We start from the raw sequence: 26,230 nt of genomic DNA, 5'->3' as shown, positions 1-26,230 counted from the left end.
AACTGACCCACACTTGTCTCCGCAAAGGCATCAGTTACGTTGGACATGAAGGACAAATTGCTCATCCAGATTTACTCCCAAGCATATTTTACAAAGGAGGGAATTAAAACAGGCTCAAAGAGAAGACCATTTAGAGTCGCCATAAACTACTGTAGACTGGCTTGGCCATTTGCTCTCTCTTTTCTGATGTTTTGCAAAATGGAGGGACCTCCACAATGGGAGGCAAGAACATCCACCTGAATCTCAAACATGATGTCTGTAGTTTTCACTGATATGATGTACCACAAACCCAGTCCTTTTCAGAAGTCAGTTCCTCAAACAAGCAGAATTGCAAAATCAACTCAGCTCTGCAGGCCAACCCCCACCTCCATCATGTCCATCCAATCCACCACAATGTCCTTTCCATAAGCTCTTTGTACAGCAGCTGTTTTTCCTGGGTGCATCCTGCTCATTCAGTCCAGCTGTCCTCCACGGTACATGCTGAAAGACACTTATTTATGCAAAGCATGAAAACAGAAATTGATGATGATCTGTGGGGTTGGAAAAGTCTGAATCTGCAGATTCTCCTCTTTATTCTCCATTTCTTGACATGTACAGAAGACAAAACAGATGACTGAATCCTTCAGTTTGAACCCACAAAGCAGAACAGTTGGCTCACTTGTCCATAGCCAGGGTAAAATGCAAGATATTTTACTACGAGGTGGTAATTTATGTCTGAAGAGATAAAGAAAGATAACTCATGCTTTGATGAAACACTGTGTGATTCAGAGAATAGCAGTGAGCAAAGTTTATTCCTACAGCTAGCAATGGCAGTTGTTTATTGGGGTTTCCTGCAGGAATGTGGTTTGCAAGGTTCACATCTGGAAACGTAGGGTACGAGTCCAACTTGTCACAGATATGAACAGCGGCAGTCCATATATAAAATCCTATCTGACATTTCTGTATGTCACACAACCAGAAAAAAAAAGTCTGTGCCTGACCAGCTCAGATTAATTGGAGTCCAATAGACCAACAGTCATTTAGGGTCAGAAACCAGATATACCAACTGTACAATACGTTAGAGACCACTCATATACAGGCATCGAGCTCAGACCACTGTGTAAGCAGTGCCCTACTTTGTTACTTGTAAAAAACTACTGAACAATATATTTATCCAACAAATAGGTAAAGACCAAACGTGTGTGTGCGCACACACATATATACATATACATTCAGAGGCATTACATAGAATAATCTGCTTCATTCCATTTTCCTCTCCAGGCACCAGCAGGTTTTGCATATTAAGCTAAAAGATCCTGTATTTGCCCAGGAAGGAATGAACATGGTGATACAAGCTCTCTTCGGCCTCAGGACTTCACGCATGTTCCAGGACACCAGTCCCTAAGACATACAGGATGGGACAGCTATTTTCCCTGTTCACCTTGGATCGGTCTCCAGCTCAGAAAGCCAGATTCATGGGTCTACAAGAAAAGAAGCTAAAGGAGGAAGGCCAAGAAGGCACTTTGTGCTCTCAGATGTTACATAAAGATGAGCAACAGCATCTCCTGCTCCCTGAATAATTTTTAACTGAAATCAGTACCATCTCATGTTTTCGAGTATGCCTTACCAACAGCTGAGTTAAGATATGGGGATGCTCAATCTCCCCTCTTTGGCAGGCCAGCAGCCACGTGCACAGCTCAACAGATCCCTGGGGCACCTTGGGACACAGATAACACACAGGTGCCACGGGATATTTTTGATCAAAAACCTCAGGTCCCAAAGACTGCTCATTGCTGGAGGGAAGAAGTGAGAAATTTTGGCAACTCCCTGTTCCCAAACGGAATTCCAGATCTCACCTGTACTACTTAATCATAAAAAGTTACTGCTGAATGTAGACAATCAGACTGTTTGAAGGCTCAGATGGCATCGCATCACACCTTCTCTAGAAAGTATGAAATACATGTTTTAGAACAGCTTACAGAATTTACTAGACAAAATGGTAAAACACAGGTACATAGGTCTTAAAATACTCTGAAAAATACACTGACAGATTCGAATGTTACTGAAAAGTTCAACATGAATGGAGCTGTGGTCTCCCACTTTCTCTCTAACCCTCCAGAGAAGCTTAGGGTACTTTGGTGTCCTGAATCCTTTTAAAATACACACACATTAAGATTTACAGCCAGCTTGCATATAAGCACATACACTGCTGTCCTTGCTAGGGGATGCAACACCTAGAAATAAAGGAAAAAAAGGAGAGAAAATTGTGCTTCTGTTATCACAACGGTATGAAGGGAACAGAAGAGCCCATATCAACTCTGAATCTACTTGACCTACTTTCACTTCTCTTAAATAAGAACTGCAGTAGTTACATCTTCATGTGAATTATGCAGCTACGCCAGGACCAGATGTGTCCTTCCTGATGTGTGAAGAGGGCTGCAACTCAGGAATCCCTGGGGTCTACTGAACACTAATGTGACAGCTCTGCTCCTGACAGACCCAGCGCTGACAAAGCATCGGTACACAAGCAACAGAATTAAATAAATTCTTCAACCACACTAAACCCTCCATAGCCTGAAGCCTTGAACTGCTTTCAAACAAAAGCAGTGCCATCCCCCATCTCAAAGACAGCCAGGAGACTGGGAAAAATTTTCAACTCTCCAGTGGTCAGGATTACAGGCGTTTCTCAAACTGTCTTCCTCATTAGGCTACGCAAATTATTACTGAAGTGTTGACCTCATACTCAGGTTTATAAAACTGGGCTTTTTAAGCCAAGCTGCCTAAGCAAGGAACACAGTCACCTCCTGACTCTTCTCCAGGCTCTGGAGTGTGACAGGTACCTCCAAAGCAGGAGCTTGGTCCTGAGCAGGCTGCAGGCACCTGGCTTCTACCATGAGCACGGATGGAGTCAAAGATGATGCCTCTGCACTTACGGGTCTCAGGGAAGGATCTGGCCAGCCACAGGTGACCCACGGAGTCACGTTACTAGATAAAGGTTAGGCAGCACATGTCACTAAAAGCCAGGCACTAGGAAGGAAGTCTATAGGATGCTCCTATCCAAGGAAGACACTGCCAAGCTCTGCTCTTCTGTACAGACTCTCCGTGTTCCAACACACAGCCACGCTGATGCAGACTTGACAGCAAATGAAGTTGGGTTCAGTTTGAAAATTAGTATTTCCAGCCCACTGCTCTATAATCTTCCCGTTTCCACTGAACCAGAATGCTCTCTCCACACACCATTCAACTCAGCCGAATAAATATGGTAGTCGACTCAAAACTGCTGCTCTTCAAAGACTCTCCTCAGACACCATCTTGGTGCCCCTGGAGGAGGAAGACTGCAGACAATACCACTGAAAACACCTTCACAGGCAACACAGGATGGCAGCTCTGCCTCTACCCCATTCCACCTTCCCTCGCCCAGCATGTCAGTGAAAACAGGCCCGAGGAGGCAGCACAAGCATCATGCCTTGGATTAGGACATGTTGCACATTCATGCTTCGGTGTGTCTCAGACATCGGTGTGCCAACTGCCAGTTCCTGCAAGTGACCAAGGATGGCCACATCCCCCCAGAGGCTTGCAGAGGCAGTGGGGGTGCCCCAGGCAGTGTTGGGCAGCTGCAGAACCCTCTGGATAATCGCTGCTGCCATCACAGGCTCCTCCTCAGCTCCCACCACCCCCGCTGCTGTCCCTGTCTGGGCAGGATGGGCCAGATCTTGGTGCTTTGAGAGGTAACTGCCACTGCCACCATCTTCTTACAGCCCCTTACCCTTGGTCACTCCTCCCCACCGCAGAAGGGATGAGCCTCCCTCAGGCACCAGGAAGGGGACCCGTTATACACCGCACAGCACACCAAGAGGGTCATAGCTACAAGGTCAAAATGCTGCTCCCAAATGAGCAGCTCTGACCACAGCTGTATGCACAAAAGAGCCAGGACAACAGCTCCTAACTGTGCCGGTGATGGGATGGCTAACAGAGCTCGCTTGAGGACCACAGATTATCAGGAGATCCCTGTTGAACACTCTACCCCACTGCAAGCCTCTGGCCTAATCCCTGCCTCTTCCACATTACAGCATGTCCCAGTTTCCCATCTGTAAAATGTGGAACACAGAGTTCTGTGCAACCATTTAGGTTTGGAAAGCTAAATTACTCAACACATGTGAAGCACTCAGAACCCATGAGAGCCAGATTAGTATATAACATTGGGTTGTATTTGATTTACACACCCAGAACACTAAATGGTCATTAGGTCTAAATGGTCAAATGCTGATTATGTTCACAGTTCTGAGAAGCCCAGGTCCAAACAGTGTGGCCATGAGCTAGGTGCTCAGCACCTTTGAAAAATCACTATGCATTAGCTTAATGGATTTTGGTTCCAGACATGGAAGGTCTAAATTCAGAAGGAGTGCTGAGATATCAACACCCTTGCAGAAAGAACAGCCCTACTAGGGCACTGATGCTCCAAGGGACATGGAAGTTGCTAGAGAAATTTCTTTTGGAAGCAGCAGATACCAAAAAGCTCCTCTGCAGAGCAGGAGTAGCACCTTAGAAAAATACCAAAACTTAGAAGAAAAAAAGAGAAAAAAAAAAAGGACCTTAATGCAGCATGTTCAGTCAAAATCTCACACTAACATTGGTAGCACCTTTCTCTGAAGAGACGGTCTACTTGAAGTCCAAGAAACTGAGCATGGTGTTTTACAAACCATATCACCTCTTTTGACACCTGGGCCACAGAGATCACTGACCAAACTAACTTGTAAACTTCTGGAAGAAACAGGAAGGTTAAAGACAAGACAAAACTCATCAATTTGTCAAGAAAGCTCCTAAAAAATGCATCAGAAACATCAATCTAGCACTTAAACAACAGTGATGTTTGTATTAAAAGTGAAAGCCTGCTTTCCATCCATTTAAATGTATTTGCTGAATCCTTAGAGGTATCCATTTTACTTGTGCTTACTTGAAAATACAAGCAAATTTTTCAATGATTACATTCAGGAACTGCAACTTCTAGAAAATGTTGCAGAACAGTCAGAGAAAAAAAATTCAAATTCTTAACTGGTACCTTTCATAATGAAACCTATTTCTAAGGCTTCCAGGCATCCCATCCTACAATGGGAAAGTATCATGAGGCAGAAAGGTATCAGAAATCAGTAACAATAAAGATGTGAAATGACTGCGATAGAAGTGGGGAACAGACAGAGAAATATGGACAGGAAAATTCACACAAGTAATTGTGAACATGCCAATTTGGGATATTTCACTTTGGTTTTTAATATTTTTTTAGACAAATGGTAGTAATTCTCACAGGTTGTTTCCTGATGAACTCAGCCAGCTGTAGGCTACACAGCTAGAGAGACTGAAACCACATGCCAGAAAGGTTTGGAAAAGCGTAAGAGGAGATTAAAAGAAAAGTAAACACTTCAGAGAGACTTTGGAACAGCCAGAAGAATCCTTCCAGGAATAATGACAGTCCCTGATCTATAGAGGAAAAAGGAAGCAGCAGAGCCTGACATGCAACTGGGTCTCCCTTTGCTTTTGGGGAATCCAACCCCAGAGGTCTGTTAAACACCTGCCAACACACTCTTGGGGTGTCTACATGGAAAGTGTGTGACTCTGCCGGGTGTCACAAGGAGAAGGGCATCTCTAGAAACTTAAGTCACAATGAATCCATGAAGACACCCACTTGCTACAGGGAGGCTATAGAGTCCAACAGGCCACCAGTCCATTCAGAAGCTGGGTTTGTGAGCATTAAAAGAGGTCATTTCACTCTGTCACCTTTCCATGAGACCACAATGCTCTGGTGTTCAAGTTCTAGAAGGTAGCACCTCTAACAGTCAAGAGACTTTCCAGGCAGCAGACAGGATTCCTGAGCACTAACATACTGTGAAATCAGATGCCAAACAAAACTCTTTGTATGTGCTCATTTAGCAGGTAAATCGAAGTTCTGTAGGTCTGAAGTCAAGATCAAGGCACTGTTGCACCAGAAGAGTTTAATACTTTCCAGAAAACCAAAACCACTCACCTACAGCCAACCAAATGACTTGGTTTAACAGATGCTAGCGAAGGCCAGCACAACACAGACAGCTGCCAGACAAACCTGCCATGCACAGTTATAGAGTCACATCTTACCACGTCATTCCCATGTTAGTGTTATTTCAACCTTCTTCAGCAAAGGCCACCAGCTGCAAGTAGCTCTGTAGAGCTTACACATAAATAATTGAGTAATCTAATTTTCTTTGTGACCTAAATCCCACTCAGACACAGAATAGATGAGGTAAAAGGTGGGATGTTTTTCAGTCGGTTGGAAACAGCAATTGAAAAACAATGGATCAGAAGTTTTAAGAGCTCACCCTAATCATGGATTGTGTCCTCCAGCCTCTGCAATGTCTGCTGCAGGGAAAATAAAATTAGCATTTGTTAATCTGTTCTAAATCAGAAGTACACATCTGCACTGAAGAGAACCATGGTCTCAACAGGCAGTTCTCCACAGCCTCCACTGTTGCCCAGCCTGCAGAGAAGAGCAATCACACACAGCCTTGCTGACTGACCAGGCGCAAGCAGGAGCACACACTGCCCTGGACTGGGGCAGCAGCTGTTAGTAAAACACTAAAAGATTCTCTAAACTGCATCTTTTCACATAAGAATTCTAGTCCCCAACTACTCTCTGTAATTCAGGCTCTATTCTGCCTTTACCCTGCACAGGGCACATGTAAAATTATGTATATCGCTGTGCTAGATATCCTACAGACAGGCCAGGTAGCATACCATACCTAGACAAAATCTCTCTTTGCACTTATAAAGTAGATTTGTTGGTAACAGTCACGGCTGAACCGAACAAGATGCACATCCTCCGTAGCTCCATCAGTCACAGAACCGGAACAGACCTCTCTTCCAACCCCCTGCCTTCCTCCCTGCTGCTCAACACGTCATCACAGGGCTCTGCCCACCTGCCCAAAGGATCTGTACAAGAAAGCAATTCACAGTTCCTTTTAGCTGCAAAAATGGATGTGTCAGCCCTCAGCATCACCAAGAGGGGATATTTCAGGGAGCCACTGCACCAGTTCTAGCAACTAGGAAAGTACCTCCAGTTTCTGATCTCATTCAAAGCCACCCTGAGTCAGTCTCCTATTTAAAGGTCACCTCAAAGCCTGATGATTTTAACACATGTTCTAATTCAGAAAATATTTAGGGCAAAACCCTAGCAGCGCTGGAGATGCAAAGGGCTTTGCTGTTGACTCCAGCCTGAGCAGTTGCAGCCTCTGCTCCTTGCTGGGTTTCCTGGTCATCTCTGCCAAAGGTGACCTTCAAAACTCTGCTGGTAGCAGCTCTACTGGGAAAGGTGAAGAAGGGAGGTGTCCTTGGCAGGGACTCGGGGTGCCATGGGCTGGGCAGGGACGGGACAGGAGCAGCAGAACCATGCCACCCGCTGCCACTGCAGTCCTCACCAGCTCTCAGCTTCAACACCATCATGGAGATGGCACAGCAAAGCTCAGAGGTCCCCACCACCCACCATCTCCTCCTGCTCCTGCATGTGGTCTCACGTTCCTACACCTTGCCCTGTATCCTGCCCCTGGCACCCACCTCCTGCGCTCCCCACACACCCATGGCAGTACACTCAGACACCCTGGAGTGATGCAGCCCCATCCTGAGACACAAACCATAAGACATGGCTGAAAACCACCTCAGATGGGAAAGAAAAGACAAGGAGGAGCAGGAAAAAGATTTGGGAACCCATGTCCCAACTTTCTATATTCTAAATAGTGTTTAATCTATGCTCTCTGCCCCTGAAAACCGTATTCCAGGGCATAGACTAAATATTAACAAAAAACTTCTACCCAAGCTCTGGGAACAGCCTCCAGGCAGGAGCACAGCAGGTGTGATGCTCACCAGGCTACTCAGGGTACTCTGTGCCACAGCACATAAGACAACTGGGAAGCACTGGTCAGAGTCTTAATAACGTCACATTTTGCAGTTGAGATTCCTCCACGTAACATGCTCTTAAAACCAAGGAACTAGCATGAATGAATGGAGTCAGAAACGCCCATACGTACATCACCCCTGCTCACTAGAGCTAAACTCCACCCCTGGCTTACAGCAATTCCCAAAATGGTTTCCTCTACACTCCCCAACTTATTTTATAACACTTCTGAGATCTCTCAGACAGAAAAACAAACCCTAAAAAGAAAGCTGAACTCACACCTTGATGGTGTACGTGGGGTCTGTACCCGTTTTACCAGGGTACAGAGCCTCAAGACTGAGGAGGAACATGGCTACACCCAATATCCTGACATTTCCACGGCCACCTCTGGCACGATGTGCCTTCCCTCCTCAGCAGCATTCTCTTTGCTCCAGTGATGCAGTTTATGGAGAGGTTTCCTCCCTCCTAATACACATACGGGCACAAGGAGCCCCATTTGCTCCTTTGCTTTCCGTCTACATAGTAAGAAACCACACTCTTACCTGAACATCCACCAATCCAGCCTGATCAGTTCCTCAACCCAACCTGTTAATCAAGCAAAATACAGCTAATAGGCAATTTATATCTCATGGCAGCTGCAGGTCACTGCCCCAGCCAGAGTTCAGCACAGGTAACATGCATTTGACAACGGGACCCACTGCTCTCCTGCAGGCAGGAGCAATGGGACACCTCCAGATCGGTGGATCCAAGTCACAGAAACCCAAATTTCATGTGAGAAATTGACCTCTCTGTATCTTCAGATCCACCCATCTGGACCAACAGGGCATGCACAGGGAAATCCCCAGCAGGGTCGAGCCAGCACTGACCCTGGGAGGGCACCAAGGCCACTCTGTTCCATCAGGCTGGGGAAGAGAAGTGACTCTGTGAACAGAAACACACCTTGCATCAGGGATGCATCTGGCCCAGGAGGTCTGGAATATCCAATTCAAATCTGAAGTCTAGAAAGGTTTCTAGACAACAGAGGAAAAAACATTCCAGCCTATCTGGAAAGCAGGCAGGAGATGCAGATACACCAGCATGATGCATCAGCTGTGAGACAAACACTTGAGAGAAGCGTGTGACCAGGAGATGTGAACATTGATTCCGTGGAACAGCACCCACTACAGACAACAAAGGACATGAGGATGAATTAGCTGTATCCAGGCTTAGTCAGCCTCAACACAGAGAAAGCAATCCAACCAACAGCATCCACTTCTTTCAAACAAAAATGGCTATTACAGCTTACAGCCTCCCAAGAAAGCTTTAGGACATCACCATCGGTTTTGACCCTTGAACGGCTATTATATCCGACTCATAACACTTCCAAGCCCTCAGAACCAGTTACACCATTTATACCAGCCCAGGGTCTAACCCCTGCCAACAACTGCAGCTCCTAGAGAGACAGAGCAGCACCTTCTTAAGTCACTTGCACAAACATGAAACTTAAGATGTCACTAACAATGAAAACTCTTCTGTGCTAAACAGGAGCCACTGCAAATTCCAGTGAATCTGAGACAAACCCCTATAAAGGGCTGATGGTGGGAACTCACTAGCTGAGACTAAGTCCTTTATTTAATAGGCTAGAGAGGTTTGAGAGATGAAAGAGCCCCAGATGGGGTTCTACAGAAAACTGATACAAGGGTTTGATGATGTGACGAGACACAGAAAGTGAATATATAAATGCTAGCTCTATCACTAGTAAGAATATTTTGGACAGGAAAAGAGAGAGAAGGAGAGAGGATAACTTGCTGGAAAGGTCACTTGGGACTGTAAGAAGAATCATCTTAAGTACTCTATAAAATTTCTAGATGATGTAATTACCATTGATAACTCATCAGAAAGATGTTTCTAACTCAGTAAAGGCTTGCTTGAAAATCCCCAGCATAAAGAAGCTACCAGAAATAGGAACAGACCCCAGAGGGTATATCCTGGGCAAGCAGAAGGCACTGAGCTCAAGGAGAGAGGCAGCAACATGCAGAGCCAAGCAGAAGCAACCTATAACCAGGGACACCCTGGAGAGCCCGGGCAGCAAGGGAAGCTGCAGGTGCAGTTTCTGAGACTTGTCACTGACAAAACTCTTGAGATCTGCTGGGGAACTCAGAGTGGAAAAATTTGGGACATCTTTGCGTGCTAGCTGCATTCTGCCACACGTATCGGCTGTACGTGCATCACCCATCCATCTAGATTGGTGGATCTGAGGATACAAAGCTAGTATTTGCTGTGATGATGTACTATTGTTATTTACTAGCATCAGGAACAGCTCTGTGCCACACTTGCATTCAAACTTTGGATAGGGATGTCCTGTAGCTAGCTGTCTAGGAAACTCAGTGAGAGCTAATCACTGCATAACTACTTCACATATCCATGCTGACAGAATGATAATCCTCAAACCTTTGTTTACTTTAGTGCTGGGAAAAAAAATAATTTATCACAGTTATGTCTTTCACAAGTAACACAGAAACAAGAACTTCTAACAAAAAGTAATAAGCATTGAATAAAGAGACAGGAAAATGACAGTGAATAGATCTGAAAATTAATTATAGGTATATCTTGCATTATCAGCTACAATTTATCTCAATTTAATCAATTCTGGAAGGCAGTAGCTCCAGCATAAAACAGGAAGATCCCAAATTTAACCTTTTTTTAATTCAGGGGGAAGGGGGAAATATCTTCTACAGTGACTCAAACTGACAGATCTGAACAACCTACAAACAGCTGAAGTAATCAAACTGCATTTAACATAACACTGCTTGTTGGCTAAATAATTTCAAAGTTGTTCCACTAGTTGTGCCTTTGGCTTTATACTCACATGTGTGGATTTTGGAAAGGAACTCCAGAAGTGTTTAGAGTAAATCTTGCTGTGGACTTGAAAGGTGGATTTGCAAAATTTAACTTCAGCGCTTTGCGTTTACCTGGGAGACAATGAACATAAAGTAAACTTTTTGTCAGCAACAAAATATTAAGAGCATCTGGAAATAAACATAAAACCCCAACATATTGTAAGAAAAGGAAAACACATTTCACAACAACATCACCAAATCATAGCTTGTGTTAGGGACACAGGGATGGAGATATGGAGTCAGCTCTCACCCCGAGTTCTTCCCCCATCTTGTACCAAGTCGGTTGCCACCTCCTGTGACAGCTGGAGTACCAGCACGGGCTGCCAGGGCTACCAGCAGCCACTGGGCACCCTCGCATCAGGGCCCTGAGCACCCTCCGTGCATAACCACTCCTTTAAATGGATCCATGCTGGCAGGCTCAACTTCAGCCACAGGGGCAAAGGGCTCAACCTGTCAGCACAGCCTGGGCATGCCATCAGACGCAGGGTAGGCAGCGCTGAGGAGGGGAAAGGGCACCTTGGGATGTTATTTATGTACGACCCCAATTGCAGGAGGGCTGACAGGGTTCCTGACCCTCCTCAGCCTAACAGAAAAAGGAGATAACCAGGATTGAGCGAGGATGGAGGAGATCTGCTGTGTCCTCCTTCTGCCAAGGGGGTTGCCAAGCAGAGAGCAAATTTCAGACCATTAAGAGGGGTGACCAGGAAAGAGAAAGTTTTGCTCTGCAGCCAACTAAGAAAGCATAGGGAAAAAATAAAATAAATAAATAGTAGGGTAGGAAGGATCCTGGTCACCACTCCAGCCACTGGCTATGTATTTTTCATTGAAGTTGAGATGACCTGGCTCAAACAACAGGAGGATCCGGGACTACAAAGGGAGATATCCCTTCCCAGCCCTCCCACTGGGCTGCAGAAGACCCTGTCTTGTTCCCATTTGGACACAAGAAATCTGTGCTCCTCTCCACCAAAACACGAGACGAGAGCCTCTTTGAACCCACTTTCCCAGGAGCCTGTGACTAAACCCTCCCAGGCTTCTCGCTGCCTGGGCAATGTCTTCACGACTCACTGCTGCTCATCCCAGCTGGCATGATACCTGGATTCCTCCAACAACCCCCCTTTGCCTGCACCCTAGAATGGCTCATGTATTCCCAACTACCTCACAGCCCTCCTGGGAAAAGCCAGGAGGCACCATCCTGCTCTGCAGCCTTTCTCTGCCTTGCATGAAGAGGTGTTTTGGGTAACGCCAAGACCAAAAGAAAAAATAGAAAAAAACTAGTAACAGGTTAAAGCACTTTACAGCAATTTCAGGGCATGAAATATTACAAGGATCATAGAACCACAGAATCATTTAGGTTGGAAAGGACCTTTAATACCATTGTGGCAACATATATCTAAAACCAGTTTGAAAAACCCAACAAACCTCAGAATTAAGAATGCCCTCAAAAGAAATACACACACCTTGAAGCCTGGAAGGTACAGGAAAGCTTGTGACCAGCAAACACCCACCTGCACCAAGCTGAGGCTCCTCAACACCTGACATCCCAGACAAGCTCAGCTGGATGCCACATGACAAGTTCAGATATATTTGGGTGAAATTCTGCCTGGAGGACTTGCTGCAGGACATGGGTGCCGCTGCTGGCATTACCCAGCCTACAGCACAAGGAGCTCTGCAGCACGACTCCAAACGCTGCCTGTTTGAGATTTCCACATAGAGATGACCACCTATTGCCTCTATCATACCTTTAACTTTTAAATTACTGGCACATACTTTCAGGTTTGATTCCGCTGCAATGCAATAATCTGGAAATACCATTTTCTAAAACTCACCTGATTTCTTACACATAAATGCTACACAAGAAACTTGCACAAAATCCAACAATGTGAAACTACTTATCCAAAGTTTTGCATCAACCACCTAAAATAAACAACACATCACCACTTTTTTGGTGACAACTGACCAGCAGGTTTCCATAAGGTCCCAGTCAGTGATACTGGGCCTTTCATCACTAAAAATGATGGAGAAGAGGGAAAGTGAGGATGCCCAGCCTGGATACAACTGACTGGGGCAAGAACTGCTGCAGTACAGAGCTCAACACTCCAAATGCATCTTTCTTGAGTATGTTACCCAAAAAGAGATGGCACAGTAGGGTCTAGGCTGCAGCACTACAAGGAGACAAACAATAAAATACTTTTTTTAAAAAATGCTAAGTACACTGCAACAAGGTAAGCAATGAACGGCTCGCTTCTGTCAAGAGTAAAAGCATAGATCTGTTCATCGGAATACACAGAAACACCACTGCTGGTGCTGAAAGCTGCTTTGGTGTACTTTCACTTCAGTATCATCCTCTTACTTGGTCTTGTGGAAAAAAAAAAAATAAAAATGTAGTTTAACAAATGAAAGAATGCCAAAAATATGTTAACCATCTTGCCTGACAAACTGACTTCTCAGTACAAGGTCCCACCTTTGAACAACGCTAGTATTTTCAAAACTTTAGTCTTTTTCCTATAAAGACATTTTTTTCCACATGTTTATTACACATCATTTATTCTTCTGAAAAGCACCTAACTGGAGCCACAGTGTCCCTTCCCAGGCTCAGCAGAAGGGCCAGGTAACTCTAAGTTCTCACCAACCTCCATTCCTGCCCTTCACTGAGGCTCTCCAGTGCTCTGCAGCATGAGAAGTATCTTATTTATGTTACTTACATGTATGCAAAAATTTACTCACCATGGGCAGGTCTGCCACCATGGAGGAACAGGAGGTTTTCTGGCAGGACCCTCTGCGAAGGCACAACCCGTCAGATGGCCACGACAGCACGCCATCACCCGACCGACCCATGAGAAGTGTTCTGCCTGCACCACGTATGGCACCTCCCTTCTCACGCTGAGCAAAACCAGACTGAGCTCACAACTGCCAAGGATCTGGGGGGGTGCCAACACTTATCAGCCACATGCCTATGCCTGAAGCCTCCCCCTGCCCACCCGCGCCCCCAGGCCTGGGCCGGCGTGGTGGTGGTGCTGGGCAGGTACCTGCAGGTACCGGCCACACAGCCCCTCGCTCACCTGTCCTCTTAGGGCAGCATCAACTCCACCCTCTGACGGGGTCCAGGGAATGACAACGATCATCATTCTTCTGGTTTTGTTTTACTCACATCCCTGAAACACTACCCCTCTTTCAAGGGCAGTAATACAGTGTCACAAGATTTTCCCTTTCTAACAGCAATGTTTATACAACTTAGAAGAGTGATTGTCTTTGAAGTGGCCCAACAGTGAAAACGACACAATTAACTACAAACTCCTATCAGAAAATCTCTTCTCAAAGCCTGCTCCCTATTCTTACTACTTCCAAACGTTATACATCGTTTCCTCCTGTTTTCACACTGCGACAGAACATTTTCTATCACTGTTAAACAGCAGTCTACTGATTTCTATCTCAGTACATTTCTAAGAATAGTTTCAATGATATCAATCCATCACCTAGGGCTGGATTTTCTACAAATCCAACGAATACAGAAGCATAACCTGTCACTGGGAAGCAAACAGGATGGTTTGCTTTTACTCAGACAATGAACAAGAAACATGACCAGGGAAAAATGGACATCCTGAGAATTGCCGGGAATTTCCATCCAGCACCAGTCACCTGGAAACACGTACTGTAAAGACAACACACTAAAATGAACTTAAAGTCTGATGAGAGTAAAAGCAAGCTGTTTTCTCCAGCAGCCTTTCAAAAATCAAGTACTTCAGCTATGTGCTCTACAAGTTTTGAGCTTCATCCCAAACTTTTCACAGCTCCACACCCCTATTCCTTTACACTCAGAACTAACCAGAGGCAACAGTGACTCTTTAGATTCTGAAGTTTTGCTGGTGATTCTCCTCCACACATATTTAATTCAGACCACCCTGTTCCACTATAAAAGAGGTCTGGTGCTAACATTGCTTCTGAGATTCACTGATGTCCCTATCACCACCAAGGTTGTGTGTTCCAAATTGTCCTCAAATGTACTGCAGAAATATCTACCTTATGGAAATAAAATGTCCTTTAAGAGTTTTTATAACTTAATACACAATTCTAATCATCGACCGCTGTATCATCTGCTTCTGAGAGCTGGAAAAGTAAAGATTACTGGAAAAGGAATCACTTAGAAGAAACAAAACTAGCTTTGGAACATAGTGTTTTTTCATAAATTAGGTAATCCTCAAAACCCAACCTGAAACTATGAGGTGTCTTGACTTAGAGTCTTCCCAATTTTGACTAGTGGATTTGTTCAGCTGTATGTTAATGGTTACACTAAATCCAGACTATCATCTGAATGCAGAATGGCCTTGGCTTTGGCTGAGCCGAAGTGGTAAGGGAAGTATTTCCTTATGTTTTGAGGGAATCTAAGCAGGATTGTGTCCTAATTTATGCTTGCTCTCAGAGAAGAAAGACAGCCAAAATAGCTTTTTCTGATTGCAAATAAATTAATCTTCTATCTACAAGGATAGCAATCCTTATTTCAAATCACTGCGTCCTTAAAATGATGGTATTCCCATTCTCAAATCCATTTTTAAAAAGATGTTTTAGCAACAACTCACTGTGTGGAACTGAGGTAAGGGAGGACATGATGCCTTGTGTCTTGCCACCCCACCAATGCACATCTCTTGGCATTTCATAGGCGATAGCCAGAAGAGACACAGTGAAAAGCAGCTGGGAAGCTGTGCCAAGCCCACCCTGGAGACCCACCTACACAATGGCCAGGGAAGAAGAATTCAGGCTCACAGGACATGTTTGTTTCTTGCTGCGCCGGTGAATGGATGCTAGGTTAAGTATATAATTATTTATGTGCAGCTATCCATCACCAGGATTAATCCAAGCACTTGGCTTTGCAATTAGGTTCTCGTCACTCTTTTTGAGGCCCCTTTACCACAACCACAGTCAACCAGTCTTCAAACAAGAAGAAATAGCTATCTAGCAGAAAACATGCAGACCAAAAGTATTCCTCCGGAGTTATATTCTCTATTCCTATTTTTACTTCACCTAGGACATCTACGATTTCTTCAAGCCTCTGAGTCACCTCCTATTGGAGAAAGCAGTCCTAATTTCTTCCTCACTCCCATCCCTGCATGCCACAGCTCAACAACACCACTAATGATGTTCAAGTTACACGTAAGAAAATGCTCATTTTCCAAGCAGTAAGATTTTTCAAATCAGGTAGCTTACTGGATTTTTTTCAAGGTTTCTGTCTTGCAGGAACACAAACTGATCCCTGCCAAAATGCTTCCCCCCTTAGTTCAAACCTGCAGTATCAACCTCTTGCTGTCTCAGTGGGGGAGCGTGACTCTGTCATAGTGCAAGGGTGAATCTTGTCTCTGGTGAGATGATGGTGTCTCTCTGCTGTTTGTGGAATACACCAGGAACCAAGTCTGCGCTCTACTGCCCTACTATGGCATAACCAGAAAAAAATAAATGTAACCACAGATGTTGTGGCAGCAAACAGCAGGAAGGATGACCAAAAGATTTGCAATGAACTATGCAACCTTTTTACAGATCCCTGGTAAAATTAAAGCATGTCAACAAAACGATCGAAAAATGGGGAGGAAGGGATGTCAGGGGGCCTGATGGGTTGGGTGATTTAGTTCTGTTTGGAAAGGGAGTTGAATGTTTGAGGTTATTTAAGAGAAAACTATCAAGTCTGATCTCTTCCAGGGCATCTCAAAGCAAAGCTAGTGCCAACTCTCACCCAAGATCGGAAAAAAACCCAACACCACAGATTTCTGCTCTTCCAACAGCTTTTACTAATCCAAATTGTTAGATCTTGTCTGCTAACAAAATGCTTGCTTTGATGTAGACAGCAAAGGAACGTTTACCCGCGTTCAGAACTGCAGCCCTGCAGCTGCTGACATCCTGAACGCACATTATCTCTGTTGCTACTAGCACAGCGCTGCCTCCTCACAGACCCTTCCAACCTGCAATCTTTCAGTTATATTTCCTTCCTTTCCAGTTGTGCTCATGGATGTACTCCAAGATCAGCACAACTAATTTGGAAGTAAAGTAGGCTTCCAGCCTTGCCCTCAAGACAAAACATTTTTCAAGAAAAAAATAGTCAAATTTTGAAACAAAACACGAAGAACTTCAGCACATAGTGCAGTTATATTCAGGGACTCTGAATGAAAGACGAGGCCTAAGGTTTGAGTTACTAATTTTAAGAACTGTAACTACAGAAACTCACTTTCAAGGGTAGAAGTCTTTTCAGTCTGTCTGTCACTTGTATTTACTGTCCTTCAGCAAAACCTTCAATTTAGTATAATCCAAGAGTGAGCATTCAAAACTGAGATGACAATTTTGCACTGCAGGGAAGTGCTCAGTATGCTCATTTTTAGAATCTGCCTCATTAGAAAGAGTATTTATCCATAATTCACCTAAAGCCCCAAGTGTGCTTCCACTTAAGAGTACAAAAATACAAAAGCCCAGATCAGCCAGGAGTCTGGAAGGGTTACTGGCCATCACCTTCATGAAAGCCCTACCCGGCAAAACATTTGCACTAAACAAAATGTTAGCAAGACATCTCGGTGATGGAAAGCTGGGAGGTTGCTCACAGTTGCACAGATGCTCCCTGAACCAGCAGACACGCACCTCTGCAACTTGCAATACATGATTTATGCTACATCCAACAGCACTTGCAACAGCTTCTATAAATATCTCCATGATGAAGTCTGGCTAAAGTAGGTTAGGCTTCAAATGCAAGAAACTGCAATCAGATTAAGATTAGTTCCCTTGGACTGGAAGCTCCCAGCAGTAAAGACCTGAGAATGAAGGCTCTGAAACCTCCAAAATCCACCATCCACCTTTAATATTTATTATCCCTGATGCTACCCTACATGGAAATACCATTTTGATGAATAGCCATAAACAGAGGTCCCTGAGTCTTGGGATGAGATCAGCTGTAGTAAATGGGTTTAAATCTGTGCCTGGGCACGCACTGCGTGCTGAATATAACCGCACACGCGCAGCAAGGAGCTCACAGCGCTCGTGCCAGGCTGTGACGGGCAGCTCTGCCAAGAGAGGAGAACACAACACTAGTGTTAGACAGCAGCTTCCCTCCCAAACTGGGGTTCAGACAATGTCTCACTGGAGAGCATTATGTAACACATGGCTCAGTTGCAGTCAAACACCAAGCCTGGTGAAACTCCAGTGGAGAGAACCCAGAGGGTCCAGTTGCCCCAAGCACCTTCAGCTGGCTGGCACATGTGACGTGCCACCAGACCAGCTGTCTGGGGAAATGGGACTGCTCTCAAAGTAGCATGTAGTTTCAGTCAGAAATACCACAAAATGTTCATGCTACCTGTGTTTAAGGCAGCTGTGGTATAACCCTGTGGAGACGGGACTGGAGCAGTTGTCAGAAGGAAATGGTGACACTGCCCTGGGAAATTTATTGTGAGACACCTAGAGCTCTTCCTGATGTAAAACAATAATAAACTATGCAAAGGGCCATGCCAGGTACTTTTTCATTATGAAACAGCACAGCAAGAATTATAAAATATATTCTAGGGACGAGGACTGAGAAAGATTTGGTTAATTTTTTTCTTCTTTTTAATTTTAGGAGCCTGTACTTAGACTAAAAGCAAGGAAAAAAATTTGCCCTTGAGGCCTTTGCTTAAGGTCAGTGGAAAGGATTTAGTTTCTTTGGATAAAGCAACAAGTATGTTTCCATCATCCCTCTAGCTACCTTATGCCAGAAAAGTGGCAATGTCAATCACAGCCTGCATCCCACCAGCTCTGGTAAACACCTCGGACGCAGCCACCAAGACCCCTACAACCAAGGGCTGGGAAAAAAGCAGGAACCAGACGACTAGGGGGGGCTTTTTCCATTTTAAGGCGTAATTATTTTGGGGGGAGCAACAGATTCTGTCCACATTAGCATTAGTAGATCAGGTTTTTTTAATTCTGAAGACAAAAGAGACCACAAGTGGATCCTGCTAAAAGCAAGAAACAGCACTGGGAGTTCAGAATCGCTGTCCTGACGTCTGTAGGGAAGAATGAGGAAAGCCCTCAGCCACAAAGCCAGGAGGCATCTCCTAACACAGCAGTTCTGGACTTCCTAAGTGTAACTGCTGAGAACTCCCTAACAGAAAAGAGGTCCACAGGGCAGTGACTCACTGATGTCTCACGTGAGATCAGCAGAGCAAATCTGGACTCATCTAAGCAAAATGTTCCCCAAGATGACAACAGAAACAGGGGAGGTGTCTGACTTGTCCTCCTGCACATGTTCCCCTCTCTTGGCTCTTGTTTTTCTCCCAAGGGCTGTCACACAGGAGGTTTCCAGCCCTTTGCTCATCAGATTGTCATTTGCTCCCTCTCAGAAAGCAGCGAGCTGTGAAAGGGACTTCAGCATCCCTGTCCCTGCCTTCCCCAGCTCCCTCCCTGCCCCAGTGCTGCTCTCCCCCATCACAGAACATTTTGCTCCACATTCCTGTGAGGATGAAGCACAGGAGGCTTCATTTTTGTCTCTCTCCATCAAGTCTGTTAAATTAAATGGGTATTTTTTGAGCCTCGTATCATCTATGTGGAGGATGCTGCCTGACAAAGCACTGCTTTTCTGTGAGTGGTTTTGGCACAGGGTCAGTGAGGCAACACTGACCTGGAAAGATATTACTCCCAGTGCAACTCACACATCCACATCTCCCCTTAAAACGAGCCCTTGGCAGCCTCTGTGAGACACATGTAGGTACCAAAGTGCTACTGGGGGAGGCAAAGACAGTCCGTGAGGTCGGACAGGAGCTGGGACGGCAATGCAGGCAACCAGGCAGGACAGGACACAACCCTTCCCCTGAGCAGAGGGACAGGGAAACCGAAATGCAACTCAGCAGCACCAGACGAGCCAACAAGGCACGTAGCGAAGAAGCTGGCAACACCAGCACTGCATGCCCAGCCAGACCTCAGCCTAAGGACCCCGAAGGATGCCACCCCTGCAATGCTGTCTCCTTGCTTCACACTTAAGCCATGAGAGCGGTGCCTGGTGCACACACACACCCCTGCCACCACTGCAACGCTGTCACCCTGTTTTACCATTAAGCCACATGCAGCACACACAGAGAGAGCATATTTAAGAAAATGGATGAAGTTGTTTTGAAGCTACAACCAGTCAGACTGGGCAGGGAAGGAACATTTGAGGAACCCTTCAGAATCAGGGGAAAAATAACAGTTACCAGCATGTGCCACCTGTCATCAACTGGTTGAATAACTAAAAAGGTAAAGCAGAAAGTGTATGTGCATGAAAATGTTCAAGCTGCACTAACACGCACAAATAAAACACTGGAAACAATTTGTGCTATGGTGAAGAGACTCGTACTGGAGCAAGCTTTTAACTCACTCCAGACCCCACTGGGCAGGGGTAACACTTTGATCCCAGCACCAGACTGCTTCTCCACTTGACCACTTTTTCCACAAGAAATAATCTTTTGCAATGCAAGGGCAGCAGGTTTCCACTCCAAAACTTTGCAATATATGCTTCTTTTTCCAAATACTATCACCTGATATCTATGCATACCTAAAAATACACCAAGCCAAATTTTCAAGTTAGGATCTGCTTCACGTAAGCTGGTTTCCTTGTTTGTGAGCTTCTGGGTATCCTGTTCTTTCAAACCATCTAATCATTGTGTTTACAGACTTAAAGAGGAGCTGAGCCTTTCTGAAAGTCTGGCCTCAGCTGCAAGGTTCTTTAAATATATTTATCTATCTGCACTGTTACATTATGAAAGATTTTTGTCTTAAAAACACCTAGGAACACGTGGTCCCAAAAAGCATTTTTGCTTAGTTCTGTTGAATTATAATGGAGGTACATACAACTGTTAAGCAAGAAATCAAAACACAAGTCTACAGAACATATAAAGCTTTTAGTTGGCTTAGAAAGTATTTTTATTAAATTATTTTAAACTCCTCCTTCAAAGAGCTTTTAGACACTAAATCCAAGGCAATCTTACGCTAAGACTCAAAAGCAGTGTCTGTAGATAGGCAATGATCTGGTTTTGTACTTCGTTCATTTGGAAGTTCAGAAAAAGATGTTCTAACTCAATAGGTAAGGGCTAGACCCAAAGACACAGAGCATAAGGGTCGTCTAGCACCGCATCCTGCACTCAACCATGCCTCTGAGAGGATGCCAGTGAAGAGAGCGATAGCCAACCCCATGACATCCATCCTTCAGATACTCTCTCAGCCTCCACCCACTTTCAGCTCAGGGACCTCCTTAGCCGACCATTGCATCTCTGTATGTAATCATCATCACTGGGGTTCACTTCCCTGATCGTACCCCATCCTCTTGTCTCCTTGTGAGCTGTCAGACTCTGCCATGCCAGGCTGGCAGGAGTTCACACAACTCAACCCCACGCTTGGCTCTCCAGCCCTCAGACACAAAGGCAGTTGGTGCAACACAAACCTAACCCAGCAGCTCAGCTCAGTGGAGGCTGTCAGAAGAGACAGGAGCTGCCACCCATGTCCAACACCTGTCACCATCTACGCTCTCTCCTTGTCACACAGGTCCTTCCCTGGCATTTACATTTGAGAGACAACCCAAGCTTGTCTCCACCCAGCGCAGCAGCAGCCCAGACCTCACTGTGGCCAAGCCGATGGGTCTGGTTGCCCCCACCCTGTCCACACACGCCCCGGCCCTGTCTTGCAGGACAGCAGATCCTCGATGCTGCCACGGACAGACACAAGCCAGCGCATCTTCACCACGGCCATGTGTCCCCTGCTATCGCATCATAGCTCATCTCTGAGCACTGTAATTACTCTGCTTTTCAAGAAACTGGAGAGGGAAAAGTGAAAGAAAATTCACACCACCAGGAATTAAAAAAAAGGCAAAACCCCCTAAAAAACCTTAAACTTCGGTTTACATTACTTGGTTTAAACTCTTCTTCATACTGAAATCCGGAAACAAGAAAACACATCTGTAAATCCAGTTAATTTCTCAGCACCCAAGTAACGCACTTTTAACCAGCGGAGCCCTTACTAAACATAACATCACTGTGCTGTGAACACCGATTTTTGCATTCACATTTTTCTTACCAAAAAAATTTAACATCCTGTGTGCTCATAAAAATTCAAGCTTTATGCTGACTTCTGAAGCCTTCAGTATTAATTAGCAGTATGCTGTAGCACAAAGAGGAGCTTAGGAAGGAGCCCCCATTTCACACTGCTGAGACATGCCAGGAAATGCCCAGCAGTTGGTGTTTCCAACAGAATTTGCAGCTTTAATAGCTTGGCAGAATCAAAACCTCTGCGGAAAGACACACGGTGATGACACTTGCCCAACTTTTTAATTCAACTGCCAAACCACTGAAATGCCAGGAGTGAACCTTGCTGCTTTGCTGGGAGGACAGAAGGCAGCCGGTACCAAACCTCTCCCAAACCTCAACTGATGGCTGGATGCCACAAACGGCTTCGGCACACTGCTGCTGCCTTCAAGAGCTTGGCAGATTACCGAAACTCACTCTAACAGGCCAACAACTGGCTGCTTTCACCATTTTTGTAGGTATTTACCTACATAGCAGAAATCTTCATTTTTGTTAGCAAAGATAATACAGATAGAAGCGTTACAACATTTGAATTTCTTCCAAAAGAACTGGATAACTGCAAACAACCAACTCCAACTCTGAACCAACAGCCAAGGTATCTGCAGCAATAAACTACAAAGCCTATGGCTTTGGTGTATCAGTTGATGCAACTCTAAACAAAGAACTCACGTCTGGTTAGTGTAGAGAGGATGCATCTAAGAGGATATAAAAAAATGCAACTACTGATCTTAATATAGACATTCCTAATGAAAACAAACACTGTGCAGAAAGTAAGAGTATAAAGAAATGAAGAGCTGCATCACATTAACCTGCAAATCAGGAAGCTGATGGTTTTGTGGTTTTCCTTTTCTCTGGGGTTCCAGATGAGTAGAACTCCAGTGTTTCCAGCTAGGACAAAACTGAGCCTCTGAAGAGCTCTGGCTCCAGCGTATGAACCACAGTCAGGAGGTGTAACTTCCATCAAGAGCTCTGGTCATCTCCTACCACCCAGTTCAAAGCCGCCCGCTCCTTGACACACACTCACACACAAACACCCTCCTTCCCCAGTGCATGAACTCTAATGACAAGAAGTTGCCTTTTTATTATTACAAAAAGTGCTGTTTAATACTATGCATTTATTCTGCAGCATTAGTAACGGGCCCTGCCCCTAGGACTTGGGTCTCACTGTGCTCAGCACTTCAATGTCACACCAAAGGAAGACCTGCCACTGCAAAGAACCAGCATAGCAGGATCTCCAGTTGCTTCACACCTGCATTACCCCCAGAAGCAGCAGCCCTGCCTTTTCCCACAGGTGCTCAACCCTGACTCTTTTTTCCCCCCCAGGTTAGTTTTAATCCTGACTGCTACCCCGAGCACCCCCACTGCCAGCTGCCCACACTACAGGCTAGCACAGGAAAGGGCGAGAACAGCGACGCTGCCTCCTCAACAACATCACTATTTTTCAGTTACCCTAGAACCAGAGCATTAAACCAGACACACAAAATAGATGGCTGTAACCACCAAACCAGCAACCTGCCAGAAATTTCACTTGCTGACATAGCCACCATTTCCTGGACTGTCCTGAAATGGGCAGGACATCACTTTGACCCTCAAGACCCCCGACAGACGTAGGGCAGCAGGTACTGCAAGGGGCACACCAATACTGCTGCTCAGCACCCCTAACTCCCAGCTGCTTAGGACATCTGAGGGTTCAGCATCCCTGGAGAAACAAAATGGTTCTGAATCACTTGGCCCATGATTTACAGCTCTCTCTGGCTGGTAATTTCTGAATACTCCCCATGGTTTCCCTCTCCCATACAGAAACACTTTCCAGGCATGTTATAAATCCAGCCCAGAGGACACAAACCATAGCCACACACAATTTTGAATTTGTATTTACCCAAAAGTCCTATGTCTGTGAACAATGCCAGGCAGGATTAAACTGCCATTCTTCTCTTCCTAGTATAATTAGGTTTTTGTTCTGGGGAGGGGCAAGGGGCTGTCTGGAGATGCAGATCCACTCTGATTCTCATTACCTTCTTTTAAACACTCGAGTGAAGCAGCCAGTGCCTATGAGAAATAACACTTATTTGTGCAAGTTACGGACACTTCTGGCCATCCTTTTCACTACGGAAACTTTCTTCTTCCAAGGCTCAAGGCCAAGGAAGCACAGTCTGAACAAGCAGGGCTATAAATTATTACAGCAAATAACTGAAAATCATAACTTATGGTCAAAAGCTAGTAAGAATCACATCAACTTTATTCTGCTGCTGCTTGAGAAACCCCAGGACACTTCTACAATGAACTATTTCTAACTTTCAAGTTGTCCTCTTGCCATAAGACATCCAGCAGATATTTTTCATGCTTCACCTCTAGCTGTCAGCTTCAGTTCCTGTTATGTCTATAAACGAAACATGTTATATTGCAAAATACTGTTTTCCCTCCAAAATATATATTTCTCTTTACTGTTGACACTTTTGAACATTAAGTGAAATAAGCTATTTAACCAGAAGAACCCAACAGAGCTGCATACACGAATTACAATAAGTAATAAATTTAACCTCACTGAGGAATACAATTGAACCAGAGTTCCTACCAAACTAAAGTCATAGACTCTATCATTTTGTGTTTAGGTTAAAAATACTAAAATCAATTAAGAACTGAAATGAAAGTGTATATTCACTCATGGAAAGCAGAATTTAGTATGCCATCCAGCACTCAAGCTTTTCAGCATCATCCTTTTACTAATACAGCCATTAGGAACTGCCTAAAAAAAAAAAATAAAATCTTGTAATCATTGAAGGACTTGCTTCCATCCATCAACAGCATCCCAGGACGCAGCCTTCAAGACAGGCACACCCTAATCAACATCAGGATGTCATCCCATCCCACCCCATCAGAAGGTGGTACCTCACTCTTACTTGGCTTGACACCAAGGGGCAGGTGGCTTACACCCCATTTTGCAGGTATGCCTATGCCCTCCTTTCCTGAAATGATGTGGGGTGGGGAGCGCCTTCTCCACTCAACACAGGACCAGCTGTACTTGTCAGAGCAAATGTCCCACCTCACTAAGTCTCCCCATGGCCTGTGTGAGGGTTTAGGGCACTGCACATGATCAGGCAAAGCGTACACCCCACTTCTCAGTACCCTCCCAGCCATGCACCCACCAACCTCCTCGCCTAGAGGTGCTCCCCATATGCAGCAGGCTGGACCATTCCCTGAAGAACTTGTCCATGCTCCTCCTCTTCACCTCTACATTTTTATCACCCACAACACTGTGTACCACAGTTGCCACAGCTCAACTACCCAGCTGGGTTTTTCTTTTAACCCACCCCCTTGCTAGTTTAACCTAATGAGTATCAAATCTTACAGCAGCAGATGAAATGAACAATACCACTGAACTGCTCCCCACATTCCAATGTTCACATATTCTTATATTCAAATATTCCACATATTCTCCTATTCAAATATCCAAAGCATTCTGAAATTTCACTGTGTCTCAATTTATCTGCTTTGTCCTTTTTTCTGGGCTATAGCAGACAGCACTGTAATCCAAATTGCTTACTTTAAAAGACAAAGAAAAATACTGCTTTTTTAAAAAAATACATTAAGTTTAAAAAAATTTTGCAAAACCAGTCTTGTTGGAGCAGGCAACTTTCCCCTAAATATAAAATACATGTTGAGAAGGATATTAGATTCAAATAAACCAGTTTTAACACTGTTTATGAAACTTATTGCATAAGATTGTCCTTTCAGTTGTTCTCAGTATTTGGAATTTTTTTTTTTTTTTACTTCCTCATACCTGATAGTTGGACTGCTTCCATTTCTTATTTTGCCCAACTTATTCAATCAGAAATATATAATCATTTCCCCAGCAATTAAAAACATAATGCAGACTTTTTTTGAACACTACAGCTTTAGCTTTACATATTGGTTACAAAAGAAGAAAAATCATATGCACAATAATTTCTGGTCCTATGTTAAGAAACATGGTATAAGAGGGAATTATTGATATAAAAAATCCAAGGTCAGTATCCTGAAAAGTCTGTTCTGATATACACTAGTAAAGAAAATACATGTGAGGAGTATATTCTGACAAAAGCCTCTGTTAAAGCTATAACTCCTCATTTATAAGGCATTCGAAAATTGCTACTGAGATGATTAAATCCAAGTTCTGGTTTCAGTGAAGAGGCCAGCGATGCACACCTAACCCTGCTCCAGACTAGGGTTCAGCTGGGAGCTCAGCATCCAGCCCCCTGCCTGCGGTCCCAGTGCCAGAGCACGTCTCACCCACAAAAGGAAGAACTGGCCCCTTGGAAAATGCCCCCTTACCTGTTCGCCTGGCCTGCACCAGGGTCCTCTCCTCTACCCTTCTCCATTTCTAGGCAGCACAGCACCTTCCTCTTTTATTCAGAAGACTCTTGAATATC

General features: G+C 44.7%; 1 protein-coding gene across 2 annotated transcripts in view; it reads right to left on the bottom strand.

Annotated features, from left to right (window-relative positions):
* The window catches only part of MAP2K4 (mitogen-activated protein kinase kinase 4), a 109,007-nt gene that overhangs the window by 55,466 nt on the left and 27,311 nt on the right, over positions 1–26,230 (bottom strand). For both annotated transcript variants that reach the window (XM_074921973.1, XM_074921974.1), the window contains one exon: positions 10,743–10,845. In XM_074921973.1, the coding sequence (XP_074778074.1) occupies positions 10,743–10,845 (103 nt within the window). The remainder of the gene's footprint in view (positions 1–10,742; positions 10,846–26,230) is intronic.

This window comes from Athene noctua, chromosome 18 (genome assembly GCF_965140245.1).
Source record: "Athene noctua chromosome 18, bAthNoc1.hap1.1, whole genome shotgun sequence".
NCBI classification, from domain to species: Eukaryota; Metazoa; Chordata; class Aves; order Strigiformes; family Strigidae; genus Athene; species Athene noctua.
The sequence above is the reverse complement of the archived record's forward strand: the minus strand, read 5'-3'. Positions and strand labels throughout refer to the sequence as shown.